Consider the following 16,633-nt stretch of genomic DNA (forward strand, 5'->3'; position numbering starts at 1 on the left):
ATCAGCTAGGATCAAGTTTGCTTCAGTAACAACCCAAGTATCTCAGTGGCTCATTACAAAAAATACTCATTTTTGACAGAGTATAACTCCATGTCTTCTACAGGACAGCTACTCTTCTGTTCTATACCATTGTGTGTGTGTATGTGAGTGTGTTTTGCTGGGAATTGAACCCACAGCCTTGCACATGCTAGGTAAGTGCTCTACCACTAAGCTCCCAAGTCTATGCCATCTTTATTCCAGTATCCAATCTTAAGGAACAGCTCAATCTGGAACTTTCAGTCTCAACAGAGAAAAGTGAGGAAAGATGGCAGACCCTGTGATGGCTCTTTTAAAAAATTTTATTATTATTATTTTTGGTATCAGGAATTGAACCCATGTTAATCACTAAGCCACATCCCCAGTCCATTTTTTATTTTGAGATGGAGTCTTGCTAAATTACCTAGGGCCTCACTAAGTTGCTGAGACCATCTTTAAACTTGGATCCTCTTGCCTCCGTCTCCCAAGCTGCTGGGATTACAGGTGTGTACCACCATGCCTGGCCTGTGTTGGCTCTAACTTCACAGACATGGTATGTGTCATATCCACTCAAGTTCCATTGGCTAAAGCAAGCCATATATCCAAACCTGATGTCAGTGGAGTGGGAATAATCTTTTGATGTGATTGAGCCCCATAGGGAGCACCAGTTAATGTTTTTGAACAATTATAAAATATTCCTCTTCATCACAATTTTTGCCTTTGCATTGTTTTCTATATACAAAACAAATGCATCTCCTCCCCAAGGGAGACAACCCAAATGACCCATCTAATCATGGTAGATCTTTACAACTCTCTAATCATGTCCAGATGTGACTTCCCTTGAACCAGAGACCTATGGAAAAGAGAGAAAGAGAAAGTCATCTGTGTCCCTGCCTCTCAACACACCCACACATACCCCCAATATAGAAAGGAGAACAAGGGGCTTGGGGATACAATTTAGTGGTAGAATGCTTGCCTAGCATGCACAAGACCTGGGATTCAATCCCCAGTACCAAAAGAGGAAAAAGAATAAGGACAGGAAAACAATAGTACATGCTCCCATTCACAGGGACAAATGGCAGACATAGCAGTTACTTGTCCACAGAAAATCTAAAATCAGCAGGGCAGATATTGAGAATGACTGTGACCCTTCCCTGGGACTGCTTCCTGGGAATAGTTTCTTGATTCATTCTTCATGTTCTGCCCTTGGAGTGGACCATTCTCTTCCATTTACTCTCCTTGACCACATTTAAGAGGACACTGGATTTATTTATTTATTTTGAGATAGGGTCTAAGTTGCCCAGGCTGGCCTCCAATTTACAATCTTTCTGTCTCCACCTCACAACTCACTGGGATTACAGGCATGTATCACCTCCCCCAGCTTTAGGAACCACTTTGATAAGTTCATAGGTTTTTACAAAAGACATAACAGTCATACACTTGATGTGGCCCTTGTCACAAAGATGAGTTTTCATCAAATTGTGTTGTCCTTCTCAGTTTTATACTTTCCCCCCCCCCTTGGTGTTGGAAATTGAACCCAGGGCCTCACACATGCTAAGTAAGTGCTCTACCACTGAGCTACATCCTTACCCTTTAATTTTTTAAAATTTTGAGACAGGGTCTTGCTAAATTACCCAAGTCAGCCTTGAACTTGTGATCCTGCTGCCTCTGCCTCCCAAATATCTGTGATTATAGGCAGCATGTGCCACTGCACCTGGCTTTAATTGTATCTATTGCGGGGGCGCAGTATTGGGGATTGAACTCGGGACACTTTACCACTGAGCCACAACCCCAGCCCCAGCTATATCTTTTACTGGTTAAAAATGGGTATCATGTGGCCAGGCACTGATTACTGCATTACCTGTAATCTCAGTGACTCAGGAGGCTAATGAAGGAGGATCACAAATTTGAGGTCAGCCTGGGAAATATAGCAAGACCCTGTCTCAAAGTAAAAAACAAAAAAAGTAGCTCAGTGATCGAGCACTCTTGGGTTCAATTCCCAGTAACACAAGCGTGCGCGCACACACACACAAACGTAGCTTGGCTGTAGAATCACAAGTTCCAGGCTAGCCTAGATAATTTAGAGAGGCCCTGTCTCAAAATTTAAAAAATTAAAACAGCTGAGGATGTAGCTAAGTGGTAAAGTACCCCTGAGTTCAATCCCCAGTACTGAGGGGAGAAAAAGTGTATCTTTTGCCTAGAGTTTCTTAATTCTCTTTCACTTCTGCTTAAAAACTGACCACTTTTTCTGAGTTGCTCTTTTCTTCCAGGAATTTGTCAATGCACCCAACAGTAGCCAATGTATGCTATTAATATTTTCTGTGCCCAACTTTTGCCTAAAGCCCTAAAGTCATGTAGTCATCATCCTTATATTCTTAGTTATTCCCAGTTGTTTAGCAAGATGCTTCACCACTGCATAATGAATGTCACCATTCTCCCAACTTCCAATAATAGTTTTTCACCAGTCACTGTCTAGCTCAAAGCCAATGCCACATAATTTAGGCTTATTTTGTTGTTGTAGCAGCATCCCAATTCTAGATACTAATTCTGTCAGTTTTCAAATTAATTATAATATGGTAATGAACAACCTCAATACATCAGTAGCCCACAGCAGAAATATATATTTTTTACATCACATATCATTTTACAGGTGGACTACAGCCTAATTTCATGTCATTTCATTCTGGATTCCAAGCTGAAAGAGAATTCTAGATCTAGAAATTGCCAGGCTCATAGAAGAGGAAAAAGACAAGGGAAGCTGCCAGACTACTTTATGGAGTTTTTTTGTTTGTTTGTTTGTTTTTGTTTGTTTGTACTGGTGATTGAACCCAGAGGGGCTCTATGACTGAGTTACATCCCAGCCTCCTTTTTTATTTTTTAAGACAGGTTTCACTAAATTAGAGGCTGCCCTTGGATTTGTGATATTCCAGCCTTGGCCTCCCAAGTAGGTGGGTTTATAGGCATGTTAGGAAGTAATACTTTACTTTTCTACTCATATTCCATTGGCCAAAGAAAGCCAAGGCACATAGCCAAGTCTATGATCAGTGGGGCATGAATATATAATCCTCCTATAGTGAGAGACCCAGTAGGGAAGGACAGTAAATATTTGAAACAATAATTCTGACTGCCACAGGGCTGTACCAAAGAAGTCAATCACTGGACATGTTCACTCACTCCTCCATCCACCACATACATACCCCACTGAAGCATTCTACGCCATGTAATACCTTACATACATCTTGGCCAAGAATAAAGTCATGACTCAATGTAGCCTGACCTGGATAGTGTACTGACCAAATTCTCTTCTTGGAAATTTGAATCACAAAATTTTGAGTTGCAAACAGGTAGATCAAACAGGTAGATTTGAAAGTTACAGTTAATCCATACTCTGTTCCTTGAAAGTTGGGCTGAATGCAACCATACTAGGATTTCAATGCAAAATCTACCTACTCTTGCTCTTTCCTGAGGTCAGTTTTCCACAGGGGATGGTGTGTACATGTGGAAATGTGTGGAAGCTCTGGTGAACTGCTCCACTTGTTCACTCACCTGTCAGGTTCCAAACTTTTACTCACCTGCTCAAGCCATCCATGTGTCCCCACAATCCACCTAAGTTCAAACTACTGAGCCCACCCAGCATCCAAGGGCTCACCTGATCATCACCTCTTCCCAGAGGTTCTGAATGGTTTTCTGGGTGAAAACGGGTGATCTCTATTTCAGGGGTGGTGCTATCCAGCATGGCAAAGAACTAACGTGCCATTTAGTACAAGAACATCCAGCTGCACAGATGTGGATGGCCAAAGACTGTATCACATCCTAGTAGGTGCCACAGATTCTGTGGTTTTACTCTGAAGGCAGAGGTGAGAGAGTGGACAAAGGCAGCCAACTAGACAGAATTCTACCAGAGATGCAGGCCGCAGGAGGAAGAGAAGAATTAGGGAAGCCCAGAGGCCCCAAGTCCAAATTCAGTCTGGTATCAGGGCAAGGTCCTCCCAGCTCTCACAGCTTCCCCACAAAGTGGTCATCTAGGTTGGGTTTGCACACTTCTAGGAATGGGAAGCTCTTTCTGTAAAGTCCTTAATTCACTACCCCTGCCAGTCCCTCCACAGGCCCTCCTGCCTCTTTTGGAAGTTTGATCTTGCCCCTTGAGCTCTGTGATTCAACCACTTTTGCCTTTCTATGGACTCACTTGGAGGTCCTGCCCATATCAGCTTCCTAGAATCTAAGAACTGTTTAATACCAAGGGGAAGAGGTGACTGCCCTAAGTCTGCTGGTCAATCATTTTCCAGTTGCAACCAAGCCAATTCCTCAGCTACCCGTCGCCCTCTCCCTGATACTGCTGGCCAAGCTGCTAAAGATCTCTGGATCAATGACCAGATACAGGTGTTGCCAATTGCCATTCCAGGGCCAAAGGGAGGTGTTGCAGGCAGCTACCTAGCCACAGATGGAGGGAGAGCAGGTCCCCACTGGCTTGTTCCAGTCCTTCCCCCACCCCAGGTCCAGAGACCACACCAAATGCACCAGTACACCACAAGTATCCATTCCCCAACTCTTGACTCATCCTGTAGCTGGATGGCCTGAGCTACCAGGGGAAGCAGGGGCCCGTGGGATTGAAAGTGAGATGGATTGGGTCACTGAAACTCGGCCCCTGGGGACCACAGCCAAGCACATTCCTACTCCAACCAGGCATCAGAGTCAGGAACCCACTTACCCTTTGAAATCAAGGGTCTGGAACAGAAGCCACATCCCTCTCCAGAAATGAGGCATCTGGACTAGGATTGCTTAGAAATTTAGAGTTAGGGTTTGTAGTTCAAATGTCTTACAGAAATCAGGGTCCCAGCTCCTCTGACTCTTCTACCTTCTTCTACCACAATAACCTCATAGTAATCAGGTATGCTGATTACTATGGCTCTCTAAGTTGAACTCACAAAAAGCAATGCCTTTTAGGTAAAGGGCCTGAACTGCTAAGATTGCCTGGCTATCTCTTCTGCTGCATCTTCCTATAACTGGATCCTCCTCATTTAACATTCAAAATAAATGTCCCCTCTGAGACCAGACCTTCCTGTCCACTGTCCCCAAAGTAACAGCCTCAATTACTCAATTACTTTTTCATGATGCCTCTTCCTCTTGGCCTCAGGGATACCACTGATATCTCTCTCTCTCTCTCTCTCTCTCTCTCTCTCTCTCTCTCTCTCTCTCATCTCACACACACACAGACACACCCGCACATACATACCTCATCTAGGTCCCAGCCTGGCCTGATCAGCTCATCACTTCGAGTATATGCACTCACAGTGGTGGGAGAGTATGAGCTGGGAGCCAGATATACATCTCTCCCCAACACACTCCACCCATTCTGTGGGCAGCAGGACAAAGCCAGCCTGCTGTATTCACAACACCTAGGGTACTCTGATCTGAGCCCATCTAACTGGGCCTGACCCCAGGAGTGACCAGGAGGTGGGGAAGCTGGATGGAGGAAGCCCTGGGCCAGTCCTTCCAGGAACACACATGTACAGGGGTCTCCAAGGTTTTTTTTTTGTTTTAATTTTTTACAAAACCATGTGCCATGTGCCCCAGTCAAACAGGACACTACAGGCCCTCCCCCAGGCATCGGGCCTGAAGGGGGAGACCCTCCTGAATAAGCAGCTGTCAACCCTGGAAGAACCATCTTGCCCCTCGGCACAGGGGCCAGTGTGAGGACCCGGGGTCCAGTTGGAGGCTCCGCCCTGCCTCCACAGCTGCTGGGAGAGAAGGCCAAACCCCAGGTCCCTGGTGCTCCCCATGCCTGCAAGGGAAGGAGGAAGAAGAGGGTCTGAGGGGAGGTGGGAAGGCTGGTGCCGGGGTCAGGGCAAGCCCACCATATCTCACCAAGAATGTGCAACATTATCCAACCGCTGTGGTGATGCCAATGATGACAGCCAGGATGAGAACAGTGATGGACACACAGATGGCAATCATGACTTTCTTCTGTGGGAGAAGAGGAGTCAGGGAAAGTCACTCAGGAGCACTTGGGGCTAGGGCCAGGGCTGGAGGCTCACCTTCCTCGCCTTCTTCTGGTTCTCTAGAGCTTTCTTGACATGTTCCTGCCCACGTTCCACATAGTCTGCTGAGCTCAAGATGTTCTTTTCTATCCGGTTGATCATTTCCCCCTACTCAGAGAATAGGATAGTTCAGAGAGACAGGGATGACCAGGCAAGGGTGGCCCAGCAACTCCTTTGCCCACTCCAATCACAAATGACTGGACAGTCTTAGCAGAATAAAACTATACACTAATGAAGATCTGGCAGAACCAAATCTGATAAAAGTTCTGACTCCTAAGGATGGCTTTCTGACCCCCTTCAATCATGTGGTCCCTTCTCCCCTGTTCCCTTGCTCCATATGACCTCCATTGTGGTGGCCTGGGGTCAAAGGCCTCAAACGGCTCCTACCTTTCTCACAGATGGTGAACTTTTGTCCCCTCACAAATCTGTCTGAATTCATCCATTCTTCTATGTCTGTCTTCCAGCTGCTGTGAAGCCCTCCCTGTCCCTGCCTCCTCCTGGCACAACCAACCTTCAGGTCCTGGTACTCCTACTGAATGAAAGCCCTTTCCCATGACTCCCAGCTGCAAAAGGGCATTGGGTATAGCACTACTGAGGTCATATCCTCAAGGACAGGGCTGGAAGCTTACCTCAGCCCCTACAATGGGCCAGAGGAACACCACCTGACACCCCAACCTTGGACAAATTTAAGAAGGCAGGTCCTCTAGAGGGAAACTTGGGAGCTCTTGGAATCATGAACATGAGTTCTGTTGGTAGAGGAGCTAGGATTGAGGCCATACCTGGGGTTGGTGCAAGTTGGAGAGATGGGAGGTTATGTATAAAGGAGTGGCCATCTGGGTAGCTGTGGAGGCGGGCACAATTCTGGGGATTTGGCTAGGAATGGAAGTAGGGGCCACCTGGGGCATGGCCAAGCCTGGAAGAGCACAAAAGCCCAGGAGAGAGTCTAAGGGTGGAGATTGATCCCAGGTCGTGACTGGGGGCTCTAACTATGCACAGCCTCCCGTCTGGGGGCTGCCAGGGCGCCCACCTGCATCTCCACCTCAGTAGCTAGAAAAGTGAAGATCTCATGAAGCTCACGGATGCTGCGTTCAAGCTGCTGGATCTCACTGTGTCGGGCTGAGATTTCATTTAGGGCCTGTCGAGTCACCTGTGTGTCCTTCAGAATCTGGTGGGGGGTGAACAGAAGAGGAGGAATAGGTCACAGGATGGCCAGCAACTACTCAGAAGCTCCTGTTGAATTTTTGGGGAGTCCCCTGGCCAAGAAGCAAAGCCAGGAATCTGATGAGTGACTGTAGGTATACTAATTAATTCCCCCTGAGTGGAAGTATGCCCCAAATCAAAAGGCACCAGGGATCAGAGAAGATGGGAGGTCCAGCAGAGGGAAGCTGGCCATGGCCACTCACATTGGACACAAACACCTCACTCTGCCCACTGTCCAGCATCTGCTCCAGCTCCTCATCAGAAACCATTCCAGCATTAGCTGTGAAAGAAAAGGCCAGCTCAGAGCTGGGTCAGTGTTACCTGACCCCACAGGCCTAGAGCTTCAACTCACTGATTTTCAGTTGCCTCCGAATGCGCTCCACGTTCTTCTCCCGGTATTCAGACTGCATTGAATTACACTTGTTGATGAGCTCCACAAATTGCTGGGACAGGACCCCATGCTAAGGATGGAGAATACAAGCTGGGTACCTCAGGAGGATCCCTGTCTGAGCCTCAGCATCCGGAGGATATAGTGAGCAAACATTAATTGTCATGAGGTGCCTACTGCCTTAACCACCTTGACAGGTTCCCTCGCTTCTCTCTGAGTGAAAGCCAAAGTCCTAGCCAGGGCCTAAAGGGCTCTATATGATCTGCTCCTGTCCCCATTAACTCTCTAACCTTACCTCCTCCCTCCCTCCAAAGTGTTCCTTATTCTCTACTTCTACCACCGTCCTTTGAACCCACTGCTTCTTCTGTCTAGTAGGCTTATTCCCCACAAACATCTTCAAAATCTTTGTTTGAATGTTACCATGTGAATGAAGCTTTCTCCACCTTTTTTAAAATTTATTTTTTGTGGCACTAGGAATTAGGGATTGAACATCCTAAGCCCAAGCACTACTACTGAGCTCTACCCTCAGCCCTCTACCTCACTGAAATTGCAGCCCTACCCTCTCAGCACTTTCTGACCCTCTTCCCTTACTCTTTTGTCATTAATACTAATTGTATTCTTATTATTAGGTGACTGTCCTGCCCCACTAGAATATAAGTGCCTCAAGGATAGGAATTTTTGGTTCAAAAAGGGTCCAGCAGACAGTGGGCAATCAATGTATGTTTGTTGAATGCTTGTTGAATGCCAGCCTTGCTGCTTAGACTTGAGATCACCACGCTTTAGGTTCTCCCTAAAACATCCTCTCTGGGGCATTTTGCTCCACCTCATTCTTCCCCTGATGCCTTAAATAAGCTCATTCTTTAGAATTCTATCTTCAGAGACAAATCTGCTCTCCTGGACTGAAAAGTACCAGATGCTCCAACCTCTCCATCTTCAATTTGGGACCTTTGCTGAGTTCTGGGCCCACCAACTCCAAGCCTAATCTCCAAAAGAACTTCAAGCCACTCCTCACTGGACACCCCAAGGGGGCCAGTCAGATCACTTCAAATCTCCTTACTAAGATGTCATCCCAGGGACGTTCCTCTTCAGTGCTGCCCTAGCAAAGTTCCTCTTCCTGATTTCTTGAATACTGTCCATGGGGCCAAGGATGTCCCTGCTACGTAGGCAGGAAAGTTGCAGGAAAGTTGCCAGTCATTTCTAACTTCTCCTCCTTCTCTGGGCAGAGCCACCAAATCCTACATGAATAATGTGTTTGCTCCCTAATCTATCCATATTCCTGATCTCATATCTTGGAAAGTGTGTCTCCTGTAGCCAAGCCAAGGTCATGTCTAGGGACAAAGAAACTCACTGAATGGAGGAAAAGAAAGCAGGGTGTTGGATTTTGTATCAGGAAAACTAGGTTCTTTACCTTGAGTGAGTTCTTTCTGAGCCTCAGTCTCCCTATTTGGAAAATCATCAGGTTAGACTCGAGGTTCTCTAAAGGGCCCTTCCTTCATACATCTGCCATTTAATGATTTATGAACCACTTCCTGAAATGTCCTATTTCTATGAAAAATAAACCCACCTGGGTTTTTCTCATTCTTGTGTTGACCGAGTTAAAATTCTCATCAGCTTCCTCCTTCTGAGGCTCTATGGCTGTGGGAAGACACAAGAGTCCAGGGAAAAGGAGATTGACTGAAGACTTCTGGAAATTGGAAACCGGGAGACAGGGCCACGGCCAGATCCCAGCTACATAAAAGGGAGCTTCTCATTTCTGGGGAATTTTTTAGGGAACTATGATTTACTCTAAAATGACTAGGGGTTGGGGATGTTGCTCAGTGGTAAAATGTGTGCACAGTATGTACAAGGCCCTGGGTTAGATCCCCAACACCACAGGGTAAAAAACACCAATTTTGAACCTTTGGCAGGTGAAAGTTTATTTTTCCTTGCATTACATCAGTGGGTTCCCACGAGTGTAAAGAAGACTCAACAAAACCCCCATCTATCTGTCCAAACAATGCACACTGAGCAGCAAGAACTATAAAAGTAAATGGTTTCATTATAATAAAGAAACCTGAGAGGAAAGCCTGTGCTCTGGAAAGTACACTGAACTGGATGCCAGGGCAGAGATTCTAGACCCAGGCCCGCTGAGTGACCTGGATATATCACTGGTCTCTCCGAGCCACAAACTCCCCAGACATACCAGGACCAGGGCAGAACCAGAGGGGAGGGAGCATCTGTCAAAAGACCTAGGAACTCACCCCTCAGCTGGGTGCGGATCTCCCTTCCCAGCTGTTTGATCTCATCACGCAGGTTCTGCAGGTCCTGCTTCATGCCTAAACAAGAGAAGGCCTTGACTCCCAAACCACAAGCCCCTACCTCAAGAAATCACCCTGCATTTAACTACAACCCCCACAATCCATCGGGCTGAGCATGTGTGCACCCGGGGGTTTCCGCTTACTCTCCTCGGGAAGGGGCGTGGCCAGGATGGTGACCTGCTGCTTCTCCAACTCCCGGACTTTATTCTCCAGTTTGACCATAGTCTGCCGAATTGTCTGGACCTAAGAAAGATGACCGGGAGGGCTGAAAGAGATATGGTGTACTCCAGACCTCACTGCTCCTCGGTCCTCCTACCCACTCTAGGTTCCAGGCCAAGACCCCAGCCCCTTACCTTCTGGAAGAACTCATCGTCTGGACTCCCCAGCCGTGCTGTGCCCGGGTGTACCACAAGCGCGACTCGCTCCTTGTCCTCATCGTCCGAACTGTTATCCCCCTGCCAGGGCCGAAGTCACTGGCACCATTTCCTTGCTGCAGTTCTCGTCCCGCAGGACCCATAGGCTTCCGGGATTTTCCTTCCTGGCCATCAGCCACCCCTCCCTGCCCCAAGGACCAGGACTCCTGCATTCCAGTCGGTCCTCCCGCCCCCATCCCTACTTCCCCAGCTTCTCACCTGCCTCAGCTCGCGGGTCCTGTCCCGCATGGCGGCCGGAGCTCTCTCCCCGGCGTCTGAGCCCCAAGGGCCTCAAGATTCTAAGTTTGGAAGTCCCGCACCCAACTCGCACTGACAGTCCCCTCTCTCACCCTGCGAACCCCAACACCCTCATGAGCCGCCAAAGGCCCTGCCCCTCGCACTGTCCACAGTCAATGGGAAGGAGTCGACCTCAGTACCCCCCAAAGTTCCACAGGTTGGAATTCCCTTTTCTTCTCCCCCTCCCGCACCCGTAGCCTCAGCCCCGCCCCTCTGGGGATGGTTGGGGCATGCGCGGCAGGTCGCGTCTCTTCCTCGCCCGAGGGAAAGGCGAGGTCGGAAGCTATTGCGCCCCGAACGGAAGCCAAACTGCTTGGACGCTAGAACCCTCCCCCTTTACCGGAACCATCGCATCTTCCAACGGAAACGTCTTGCCAAAAGGGGTGAGAATGCGTCATTTGTATGTAATCGGAGAGACCCGCATCTCACATCACCCCATGGCGCCCCTCGCGTCACGTGACCGTCTCGGTCCCAGCCTCGCAAACCGCAGAACGTGACTGACTGTCACGTGTCCCGTGTCTGTCAACGCTGCCTCAGGGACCAGTCTCACGACGTCCACGGCATCCCAGCTCCCAGCTACTCCCCTACAGCCCCCGCGAGGTGGGGAGGGGGGCACTGACTATCCCAGAGACCTTTTGAGGCAATGGGTGGTGGGACACCGGCTGAATTCGCCTTTATTCTTTTGGAGATCAGGAACGTGGGCAGACTTACGACTTAGAATTGGGTACTGTCAGCATCATGGGACCTTGAAAGTCAGAAAATAACAAGATCCGAAGTCTTCAGCGTCAAAGGATTGCAGGGATTTGTAGGCAGAGAATCTGGGGGTGGAAAGTGACCTCACCCAAGGCAGAAATTTCTTCCGCATCCTCCTGGCTCAGCCTCTGACAGGTGGGCGGCCGGCGCCCTGCGGGAACACTGCAGTCCCGCTGCACATACCAATTTCCGATCAGTAAGACCATTTCAGGGCAACTTAGGCTGAGAAAAAAAGTGTATTATGTTGAGTGGGCTGCTTCCTTGCTACTCACCCCCCTGACCCCTACCTTTCGCCTGAGGTCAGAACATTACTGGACTTGCTCTTAACTGAATCCTCAGCATCAAGTTCAGTACCTACTGATGTAAAGGACTCACAAAATATTTCTGAACAGAATTTTAACCTGTTGTGTATACGAAGACAAAGCTCATGGTTCCCTGATCTCTAGGCTTCAGGCTCTCTCACTGTATACCACTTTCCTAACCCTGGCTCTGTGTACGTTAACGTGACTGGTATTTACTGGGCACATACTATGGACCAGACACTATCCCAGGGACTGGAGATACATCTCTGCTCTTGTGAAACTTACATTGTATAGGAGGAGTTCGCAAGGCACTCAGTCTCTGGGTAGCCAAGAATGCATAGATCATATGCATATGTAAAGAACATAGCTCTTTGCTGTGAGCTCAAGCAAAGGTTCATGAAAGAGGAAGGGTCCCTCTCCAGGAAACCTATATATATATTTTTTTGCTGTGCTGGGGTTTAGAACCCAAGGCCTTGTACTTGCAAGGCAAGCATTCTACCAACTGAGTTATATACCCAGCCCGAGGAAACCTATATTCTTGTGCCTGAGTTGCTACAGATTCCAGAGTCACTTCTTGTGTGTGGGCCTTCATCTCCCATCTGTACAATGGGTAAACAGCAGGGGGTTGGAGAGGACGATCACCCTTATCAATATGCCCTGCTCTTGCCCGGTGCAGAGGCGCTTGCCTGTAATCCCAGAAGCTAAGGAAGCTGAGGCAGGAGGATTGAGAGTTCAAAGCAAGCCTCGCCAATGTAATGAGGCTCTAAGCAACTTACCCAGACCGTCTCTAATAAAATATAAAAAAGGGCTAGGGATGTGGCATAGTGATTAAGGGTCCCTGGAATAAATTCTCAGTTCAAAAGAAAAAAAGAGAGAGAGAGAAAGAAAGAAAAAGAAACCTGAAATTCAATGATTATGAAGTCGGAAACTGTCAAGTGCTGTCAGAGTCTATGTGAGGGACTTTGGTCTTTCTCTTCCCCCTAGAACTCAGCTTACCTGGGGACAGAGTAAAGATGATGCTGCCTGGTCAACCCACAGAGGGAATTTAGGGTTGGAAGACTTTTTCAGGAGGCTAAGGTGGGGTTCCCTAAAGATCATGAACAAGAATTTCTCTGCTCTTTGGTCTTCCATTTTAGCTTCTGCCTCTCCAATTAACTGTCACTTGCCTCCTGACCCCTCCATCTTTGCTCTTTCTGGAAGTGGAAGGACTTTTGGACACCTCACTCCTAGTCCTGTGTGTCATCTTGAATGATTGCTTCTCTCTGGGGCTCAATTTTCTCATTTGACAACTTGGTCTGGCAATTTCTGCCTTGCCTAAGGTAAGAATTGGATGACATCAAGGGAGGTTAGGAAGGATGTAGAAGGATTTTGTAAATTAATGAGGGTTTCCCCATCTCTGGGATTTTACTTCTGTGCATTCCAGCTCTCTGGAGCCTCAATCCCATCTGCTGTATCTCAGCCTCTTGATGACTGACTTTCTTTTTTTCTTTCCTTTTTTTTTTTTTTTTAATTCGTAGTGGGCATTTAATGCAGGGGCTCTTTACCACTGAGCTACATCCCAGTCCTTTCTATTCTTCATTGTGAGACACGGTCTTGCTACATTACTTAGACCTTCCCTAAATTGCTGAAGCTAGCTTCAAATTTAAATTCCTCCTTGCCTCAGCCTCCCAAGTCACTGGGATTACAGGCGTGGACCCACTGTACCCAGCTTGATGATTTGCTTTCTTGGTTCCAAGCTGCAATATAAAGTTGTCAGTGCTTCTATTAAGCATCTCAGGATTATGATATTCATTATTTCATATATGGTCTCAGGATGGATTTTAGGGCTTTGGGATGTGACTAAAGGTCACAAGAAGCTGGACTTAAAGCTTTATGGAGTGGCTTGTAGAGGCACAAGCCATTCAGAGACTGCCTTTTGTTATTTCCAGGCCTTCTGAATGACCTTGAAGTGTGCATTAAGTACAGTGGGACTTGAGTGTGTAGGTGTTGTGGGGGTCTATATTCTTTCCAGTATGTTTGAAGCTCAAGATAAATCTGGCCCTGATGCTTAGCAACCTGTCCTGTCACTTCTACCTGCAGCTCTGATCCTACCAACACTGGAGCCAGATGACCTCACCTACAAACTCTGTGAGGCAGGTTACTAACCTCTCTGTACCTTGGATCCCATCTGAAAAAATGGGAAGAATAGTGGTAACAAACTCATAGAGCTGCTACAAGATTAAATGAGATGATATAAGTAAAGTGAATAAGCAGACCTGTTATTGGATAGTGCTATGTAAGTATTTGCTTCTGTTTTATGAGGGCGATGTTGTTGGTTGTTACTCTGAGGATTTCAGCAGCCCCAGCATCTCTGCTGGGGATTCCACGTGATTGCTTGTCTAAAGCCCACCTTCCCCTTTCTGTGTCCTGAGCACTACTGTACGCCAAATTCTAGTCTACTTACTAATTCTTGCACATCTCTCATGTCTCCACTTGGCCTGACAGACAGTATATTTTGTTTATTTATTTTATATATTGTCTGTCTTCATCTCCACCATATTCACTAGAATAAAAACTTCATGAGCCTGTGGTTGTAGCTCAGTGGTAAAGAGCTTGCCTAGCATGGGTGAAGCCCTGGGTTCAATCCTCAGTATACATAAATTAATTAAATAAGAGCATAATAAAACAACAAAAAACTTCCTGAGCCCAGGTATGGTGGGACACACCTATAATCTTATCAGCTCAGGAGGCTGAGGCAGGAGGATTGCAAGTTCAAAGCCAGTCTGAGCAACTTAGTGAGGCCCTCAGCAACTTTGAGACCCTGTCTCAAAATAAAAAATAAAAAAGGGCTGGGGTTGTGGCTCAGTAGATATGCCCCTGGGTTCAATCCCCAGTACCAAAACAAACAAAACAAGCAAACCTTCATAAGGACGGGAATTTTTACCTGCCTTGTACACTAGTGTGTCTTTAGCACTTACAAGTGTTTTCACAAATACTAGCTGGTCAACAAATATTCATGAGTGAATAGAATTAATTCTTTTTCATTTAATATTTATATAGCACTTATATGTGCCAGGTACCAATATAAGCACTTTACAAATATTAACCCATTTAATCGTAACAATTCTATGAGATAGGTGCTATTACTGCCTGCATTTTATAGGAAAGGAAACTGACCACAGAGAAGTTAAGTAACTTCCCCAAGGTTTCACAGTTAGTAAATGACAAAGCCAGGATTTGAAACCAGATAGTGCAGTTCTAGGGTCTGTACTCTCAACCTTCACACTGTGATCCAAGGAAAACACCAGCCAGGGGTGGCTTTGCATGTTCCACCCCCTTTAGGCACTCTTTGCCGCCTATTGATGTCCTGTTTTGGATTATCTGGGGAGAGAAGGGGACTGACTGCATGCTGACTGAGCCACCTCTACTCCTCTGTCATAGAGTCTCCAAACCTGCTGGGTTGGAACTGACTCTTGGAGAGATTGTTGGGCCTCCTCTGTCCTCATTTACTTTGTCTCCAGAAGCCAAAGACATCCACCCATGTGTCATTTAAGGGCCTACAATCACCCTAAAGACATCTTTGAGAGTATTTCTGTGCAAACCCCATAGTCCATGGATGGAACCCCCGTAATTCTGTCCTAATGAACCTGGCTGAGGCCTGAACTTGACTATTCCCTAGAGTTCGATCTGAGAGAGCTTCCCCTCTTCAAATTCTACACAAAATCCTATGGTTTTAACTGACATGCATATGCTTGCCTCCAAAGCTGCATCTCCAACCCAAACTTTCTCCTGAGCACCAGAAACTGGCCTCCTGAATGTCCCCTCCTGGAGGCTGCACAGACATCTTAAGCCTGTCTGTGATGCAAAACAGGATGCATCACCTACTCCTGGAAACCTCCCAAACAAGATTCCTCTCTTCCTGTGTTTCCTCGTCATGTGGATGATAAGCGACACTGTCATGCATGCCATTATTTTGGTTTTGAACTTTATTCTAAGAGTGATGGGAGGTCTGAGGATATAGATTACTTGCCTAGCATGTGCAAAACCCTGGGTCCAGATCCTCAGTATTGCAAATAAATAAATAAATAAACAAACAAACAAAGATGGATAATGTGGTTTGTCAGGATAAACTTCATAAAGACACCACAAGATGATAAGGGGAAAATCCTTTATAGGTCTCAAAATGAGGAAAGCTTTTCCAATTCCAACTCAGAATTCAGCAGCTATAAAATAAAAGATTAATACATGTCTCTATAAAAAGTTCTGCATGGTAAAAACATAAGCATAAACAAAATATATAATATATATTTTATATATATTATATATACATGTGCAATTTTTATCAAACACAAATAGCTAATCTCCCTACTATTTAAAGAGTCCCCACATATTGGTAAAAAAGATCAATAGTGTAACAAAAATAGGCAAATAACATGACAGTTTACAAAAAAAGAAAATACATAGGCCTTAAACATATATGCAGATGTCCAACTCATCCATAATAATGGAAATGAAAATTAAGGTAATGCTGAAGTCAGGTATAGTGGTTAATGCCTGTAATTCCAGCTACTTGGGAGGCTGAGGCATGAGGATGGCATATTTGAGGCCATCTTCAACAACTTAGCAATACTCTGTCTCAAAAACTAAAAAGGGTTGGGGATGTAGATCAATGGTAGAGCACCCCTGGTTTAAATCCCCAGTTGCGCGCGCGCACACACACACACACACACACACACACACACACATACTTGAAATGCTATTTTTTGTTTATTGCATTAGTTTGAGCCCATAAGTTTGACAAGACACTTTGTAAGCAAGACTATAGGGAAGCAAGTACTTCACTCATTATTGGTAAGAATGCAAAATAATGCAACTCAGATAATATTTATCAAAATGATGGGTACAGAGGCATACTCCTGTAATTTAGCTACTTGAGAGGCAGGAGGATTGC

At 46.4% G+C, this 16,633-nt stretch overlaps 1 protein-coding gene and 1 long non-coding RNA gene across 4 annotated transcripts; one reads left to right on the top strand and one right to left on the bottom strand.

Annotated features, from left to right (window-relative positions):
- Positions 1–436: 436 nt before the first annotated feature.
- On the bottom strand, positions 437–11,236 carry Stx4 (syntaxin 4). 3 transcript variants are annotated; one of them, XM_047533110.1, is made up of 11 exons: positions 10,571–11,131; positions 10,292–10,393; positions 10,082–10,181; positions 9,882–9,956; positions 9,206–9,276; positions 7,606–7,714; positions 7,457–7,533; positions 7,081–7,218; positions 6,051–6,161; positions 5,881–5,979; positions 437–868 (listed from the first exon to the last, which is right to left on the bottom strand). In XM_047533110.1, exons 1-10 carry the CDS (start codon positions 10,598–10,600, stop codon positions 5,896–5,898), a joined length of 897 nt encoding a protein of 298 aa, XP_047389066.1. In that variant the 5' UTR covers positions 10,601–11,131; the 3' UTR covers positions 437–868; positions 5,881–5,895. The 3 variants fall into 3 exon arrangements, with proteins under 3 accessions (XP_047389066.1, XP_047389065.1, XP_047389067.1); XM_047533109.1 differs by lacking the exon at positions 437–868 and adding an exon at positions 5,521–5,797 and having other exon boundaries at positions 10,571–11,121; XM_047533111.1 differs by lacking the exons at positions 437–868; positions 5,881–5,979 and adding an exon at positions 6,833–6,966 and having other exon boundaries at positions 10,571–11,236.
- Positions 10,883–15,750, top strand: LOC124970069 (uncharacterized). Its single transcript, XR_007106071.1, has 4 exons — positions 10,883–11,031; positions 12,840–13,022; positions 13,783–13,978; positions 15,447–15,750. It is a non-coding gene; the product is annotated as an uncharacterized LOC124970069 (long non-coding RNA).
- Positions 15,751–16,633: the final 883 nt, after the last annotated feature.

This window comes from Sciurus carolinensis, chromosome 18, assembly GCF_902686445.1.
Source record: "Sciurus carolinensis chromosome 18, mSciCar1.2, whole genome shotgun sequence".
In the NCBI taxonomy this organism is placed as follows: Eukaryota; Metazoa; Chordata; class Mammalia; order Rodentia; family Sciuridae; genus Sciurus; species Sciurus carolinensis.